Source organism: Rhinatrema bivittatum, chromosome 5, assembly GCF_901001135.1.
Source record: "Rhinatrema bivittatum chromosome 5, aRhiBiv1.1, whole genome shotgun sequence".
Classification (NCBI taxonomy): Eukaryota; Metazoa; Chordata; class Amphibia; order Gymnophiona; family Rhinatrematidae; genus Rhinatrema; species Rhinatrema bivittatum.
This window is the reverse complement of record NC_042619.1, coordinates 243,264,994-243,271,358: the sequence shown is the minus strand read 5'-3', so window position 1 is coordinate 243,271,358 and position 6,365 is coordinate 243,264,994. Positions and strand designations below refer to the sequence as shown.

The 6,365-nt window shown below is 46.9% G+C and overlaps 1 protein-coding gene across 1 annotated transcript in view; it reads right to left on the bottom strand.

The window, feature by feature from the left end:
- Positions 1–5,307: 5,307 nt before the first annotated feature.
- The window catches only part of LOC115091573 (interleukin-5 receptor subunit alpha-like), a 77,193-nt gene continuing 76,135 nt past the window's right edge, over positions 5,308–6,365 (bottom strand). Inside the window, exon 11 of the mRNA XM_029601752.1 lies at positions 5,308–5,828. Within this exon, the coding sequence (XP_029457612.1) occupies positions 5,745–5,828 (84 nt within the window). The 3' untranslated portion in view covers positions 5,308–5,744. The remainder of the gene's footprint in view (positions 5,829–6,365) is intronic.

Here is a 6,365-nt window from a genome sequence, read left to right as displayed (position 1 = left end):
GGAGTTCTGCTGACATCATGCCACTTGGTCAAAAATATCACCAGTGTCTGTTTACTCAAATGTGTGGTCCAGCCCTGCTGAGCTTGTATTGCATGAGATCAGCAGTACCTGTGCGTATCCTGTAAATCATCATTGTGTTGTTGATCTTAGCTTTAATTGCTCAGCAGTGTTGCTGCCTTTTTTTTTTTTTTTTTTTTTTCTTCAAGGCCTTTCTCTTACCTATACTGTTATAACCTTTTCTTTCTGTGGGCACTCAAAAACAGACAAGACAATAGAGCAGATGCTATCTTTTTATTAGACTAAATCTATTTCTTGACTAGCAGTCAATGGCTAAAACTTTGTTAGAATTCAGTGTTGTCCTTTACTCATTTTGAAATCTGAGCTGCAGAAGTTTTAGCTCTCAGATTCTAGTCAGAATGTCTTCTTTTTTTTTTTCCTGTGCATTTATGTAGTTTACACTATGAAATTATCCTAATTTATCCATAAGTGCCCACAGCCCAACTTTACAGATTGGATAACTTGTCCTGTATGTTCAGTGGCATACACCTCTCTGAATATACTTCTCTCTCTCTCTCGATCTCTCTCTCTCGACACAATCCCTTCCAGGAATGCATAGCTGTATGCAGTATAGCCAGATAAGCTATAATTTAGCTGAATAAATAGTTAAGTGGCTGAATATGCTTATATTGCCATTTAGACTGATACCTTTTGAGTTATCAATCTAAATGGCTTTTCAATATGGATCTCATATTTCTGAGCACAATAAATTCATGTAGACTTATGTAAATTTTTCTTTGTACTTAGAAATGGTTATGTGTTGGTTGATAGTCTCATTATAATGCTGTTTGCTAACACAGGCAGATACAGTAAAGCGCGGCCACGGTTACCCTGTTTCTAACCCATTTTCTAACCACAATTTGGCCGCGTAAGTCTAACCTGTGATTCACTATCCATTTTTATCAATCTCTGACGTGTATCCCTTTCCGCCCATGGCATGTATATGAGATGTAAACTATCAGATTAGCTATTCCCTCCCATACAGTAACCTGCAGCCCGATTATCGCCTTTTTTAACCAACTGTTTTGCCGCGTCTTTAACCCGTTAATTTACCGCCGACCTTGGCGTTACAGGGATGTGACAGCAATAGGCAGGCTCCGGTCAAATAAGTGGGTGGGTTGGAGCAAGCGAGTAACATGGTGTGGCCTGGTTCTCCTACGCTCGGACATCGGGGATTGCCAGTCCTCTCTCCCCCCTTCCCGAAGCAAGGCGCAGTGCGAAAATCGACTCGACATGTTATTAAAGCAAATAGAAATTGTAACAAAAGTAAACTTACTGCATGCTTCCAGCAGCCCCAGTCCTCTCTCCCCTCCTCCCGAGGCGCCCACCGCGGCTCCCCTGCCTCCCGGGGGCAGCCGGCGGCGAAAGCGGCTTCCAGCAGCCCCGCCGGCAAAGGTGCATGAACGCATGTCCAATTTGGGCGCTCAAGCAGGGTTGGCGCATGAGCGCACACCGTGACCTGAGCGCCCGGCTGGACCTCCGAGGTCTCGGAGGTCCAGCCGGGCCATTGGCTGGCCCCTGTCATATGGTAGGAGCACTGGATTGCCCGCGCCAGCTGGCGCCGGCCATCCTGGCACTACAATCTTTGTCACTGAAACAAGGTTCATGCTGTTGAGGTTCCATCCTTTCCTGTAGAAGTTAGGGCTGGAGTTTTTTTTCCACAACTCCATGACAAGGTCCCTTTCAATCCTCCACTTCCATCAGTCTTGGAACCCAGGTTGCAGAGGTTTTCTGCTGAGGTACAATCAGTTTCCTATCGCACCCTATCTCCACAATTACAGAAGAAAAAAAATCTTGCTACCTTCTCCTAAGGAGATAAGACTTGAGGTGGCTCAGAGCGCTTCCTTTTCATACCAGGCTCCCCGATTGTGGAATTCTCTGCCTCTGCAAGCTGGGTCTCAATTATGAGAAGTTTTCAAAACTTATTAAAACCTGGTTTGTAATTTAATTAAAGGATTTTTAACTGAAATTTACTTAAGTTGATTTTAAGTGAGGGGGGCTGATTGCAGGTGGGAATTCTGCTGAATGGGGAAATGGGTTGATTTGTTTTTATTAGGTCAGGGAGGGACAGGGGAGGATTTATTTTTAGTTTGGTATGGGAACTGTATGGTGAGAGATGTTTTATTATATTGTTTGGTGTTTAATTTTATGATTTTATAATAAATAGCATAGATGCTATGATGTGACTGTCTAGAAAATATTACACACTAAGTTTAATCAAAGGCCTCTATCATCTTCATTCTCCACTTAAATTCCTGCCTACTCATTGGGACCTCAGTGTAGTTCTTTCCCGATTAATGCATCCATTATTTGAACCTTTAGCATCTAGTAATCTTAAATTTCTAACTTGGAAAGCTTTATTTCTAATAGCAGCACATAAGCGGCCCGATTTTAAAAGGGCCTCGTGCGTAAATAATGGGGGTTACGCACGTGGCTAAGCCTTGAGTGCGCCGCACGCATTTTCAGAAGAGCCCGGCCACGAGCGTAACCCCAATTTTTGCACCGAAGTGCTGGGCCCTCTCCAAAGGGGCGGGCAGGGGTGTGGACCAGGAGAGCGCCATTAGCCGAGGTCCCGGGGAAGTGAGCGCTGGCAGCTGGCCAGAGCACAAAAGATACTGCTCCTGCGGAGCAGAAGTAAGTATGAAAAAAAGGGGTTAGGTAGGGATAATTTAGGGGTCAGGGAGGAGAGGGGAAGAGGGAGAAAGGATAGGGTTAGGGAAGTTCCCTCCCAGTCTGCTCCTTAATTGGAGCAGACTGGGAGGGAACTGGGAAAGGCCTACCTGTGTCAGCGCACATTTTTTTTTTTTTTTTTAAGATCCCCTCCTGTTGCGCGCCCGACAGACATCCGCCCGCACATGCGCTAGCTGATTATAAAATCAGGCACGTATGTAGCCGCATCCATATGCATGCGCCGAGAATGTTGGCACATGAATGCCTGTGCATTTTTTTTTAATCTACCCCAAGGTGAATAAGATCCAAGCCTTTGTAATCCATGCTCCCTACATAGATTTATTTATATATATGTATGTGTGTGTGTGTGTATATGTATGTATATGTGTATATATGTATATATATATATATATATCATTTTAAGTTTTCATGAAAATTACATGGTTGAAAACATTTGCTGTTTAACATTTCTCAATACCACCCTTTCCCTAGGTACTTCGCAAAACTGAGCAGGTTACCAAGCATTATTACTTGAAGACTTTTACAATGAGTAATTTTTGACTAACCAGTTCTTAATGTATTTAAGTTTCAACACTCCCTCCATCCTTTCTTCAATTTAGTCGCAAATCCACCTTATCCAACAATATTTTGAATGAAATCTTCAGCTTGGGAATTTCCACATGTGCCCAAATTTGTACCTGCTTGTCTATGGAAAAAGCAAAGTTACTTACCTGTAACAGTTGTTTGCGGTAGACAGCTGGACAAATTTGCCAAAGAATTCCTCCCCATAGAGTTGAAGCTTAGCTTGTGAGATGACTGAGGAGATTTATGTGGGAACTGCTGCACGGGAACACCTGCACATGCTCAGAGAGCATGTTCTTCATCAGCACCGTATAATGACATCACCCATGTGTGTGGCTGATTTGTCCTGCTGTCTACAGAGAACATCTGGTATAGGTAAACAACTTTGTTATATCAGGGACAGTGGGGAAACAGATGCTACCAGGGGCAAGCCTTGTATATTGTGGGGTAGATTTTAATAAAGTATGCCCGTGCGTACTTTAGTTCGCGCTCCAGGCGCGAACAAGAGTACACTGGATTTTAAAGGATACGCGCGTATCCTTTAAAATCCAGGGTCGGTGCGCGCAAGGCGTGCAAAATCGTCAGCCTGCGCCCGCCGAGCCATGCAGCCTACCTACGTTCCCTCCCCTACACCTTTGTTGGACAAGTTACACCTGCCCGCCGCCGGCCGTGCGATTCCCCGGTTCGGGAGCAGATTTGGAGGCCTTGGCCATGCCCCCAAAACGGAACCACGCCCTCAGCACCGCGACTCGCCCCTGATACGCGCTCCCCCCCCCCAGGAAAGCCCCGGGGCTTTTGCGCGCCGCCGAGCCTATTCAACATAGGCTCGGCACGTGCAGGGGGAATTTGGGGCAGGTTTTCGGGGAGTACGCGCGTATCCCTTTGAAAATCTGCCCCTCTGGGAATATCTAATAAACTTCCTCTTCTGTTACTCCTAGAAATGTTTCATTCTCTGCTTCCTCGTCTGCATTCCCCCTATCCTCTTGTAGGTGTAAGGGAATGGCTGTAGGCAGGGAAGTGGGTAGAGTTTGATTGCATCCTCTCTCATGATTTCTGCCAAAGACAAACCCTTCTATGACTTCCTTTTTTTTCTTGGGCTTCTGATGCCATGAGCCTTCATTTGCAACTGCTAGGAATTTTCCCCCTGTTTTAATAGATCTTCCCATTTTTCTTATTCTGGTCAATGCAGCTATGGATTTATGGTCAGGAGCCATGCACCAGGTGTCCTTCAGGAACCCTATACAATGGGTTTAAAATCTGGTCACCAGATATCACCCTTATTCATGACCAGGACTCCCTCACCCCATAAACTGTGGACACAGTCTCTGCAGAAGGCCCAGCTGACCTTGGGTGTGAAAGACCCGATTCAGGGATCAATAGAAGACCTTCCACATGGACTTGCACAGTACATGCCTCTGGGCCTGACCTTTTTTACTTGCAGCATTACTGGAACTGTCTTGTTCATGGCCCTGTGCTTCAGTGCTTTTTGTTTCTGTATTAACCCAACACAGTAAGAGGCAGATTTTATAACATCTGCGCACACGCGTACTTAAGAGTACGCGGGATTTCAATAGATACGCGCGTAGCCATTAAAATCCGGGGTCGGCGCGCGCAAGGCTGCCCAAAATCGGCAGCCTGCATGCACCGAGCCGCGCAGCCTGCCTCCGTTCCCTCCGAGGCCACTCCGAAATCAGAGCAGCCTCGGAGGGAACTTTCCTTCGCCCTCCCCCCACCTCCCCCCTAACTTTGCCCGGGCCGGCTGCCGTGCTCCAAGTTCCGGTCCGGGGGCTGGTCCGGAGGCCGTGGCCATGCCCGCGGCGCCGCCCCCGAAACGCCGCGTCACTTGCGTCCCGCCCCCGAAATGCTGCTTCACTCGCGGCACGCCCCCGATACGCCCCTCCATGCAAGCCCCAGGACTTACGAGCGTCCCGGGGCTTGCGTGCACCGCCGAGCCTTTGCAAAATAGGCTCGGCGCGCACAGGGGGGGTTTGGGGTAGGTTTTCAGGGGGTACGCGCGTATCGTACGAGTGTACCCCTTTGAAAATCTACCCCTAAGGTTTCAGTTCTAGTTTCCTTCTCAGTAACCTGTTTGGACCTCTTGATACCATGTGTTATCATAAAAGCTAGTTCTATTTGATGTGGTTTACAAATGGCTATGAAGTTGTTTCATGAAGAACTTGGAAAATACAACAGTTTTTCTTGCAGATGTTTCGGCTTGTTCCTCGGGGATTTCTCATGTCTATCTGGCAGCAAGCTCAGTCACAGGATGAAAAGGACTTTGAAAAAGAAGTTGAACAATACAGTAAATTGCTTAAAAATAAAGCACTGTAACCCACAGCATGATGGTCTGCTCCTGCATAAATTCATTTTGCTACAAGCTAAGATTAGGCATTTGAGATTAATCTTATGTAAGAGTTCCTTTTGGGTTTTCAAGATTATGCCATTTCTTGAATAGAAGTTACAATTATTTCTTCAGTTTCAGCTTTCAGTGAAGGTTGTTCTTGTGTTGACCAGTAGCTCTGCAGAAAGGGAAGAAAAACTTCTGTTAGTTTCTAATGGATAAACAATAGAATAAACAATAAAAATACTTTGTAATATAAGATCTCATTTTATCATATGCCATTTATGTTCACTTTGGGCCAGATTTTAAAAGCCCTGCGCACGTAAATCAGGCTGTATTTATGCACGCAGGGGGGTTACGCGCACCGAGCCTATTTTGCATAGGCCCGGTGACGCGCGCAAACCCCGGGACACACGTAGGTTCCGGGGCTTTGAAAAAGGGGCAGGGCATGGGTGGGGTGCCGGTGGATCGCCCGCCGACAGCAGGCCAGCGTGTGCAAGTTACGCCTGCCAGAAGCAGGCGTAAATAAGAACATAAAGGTAGGGGGGTGGATTTAGGTAGGGCTGGGGGGCGGGTTAGATAGGGGAAGGGAGTGGAAGGAAAGTTCCCTCCGAGGCCGCTCCAGGTCGTTCTCTCTTAGGCCGCACCAGATTTCGGAACGACCTCGGAGGGAACGGGAAAAGCCATCGGGGCTCGGCACGCACAAGTGTGCACC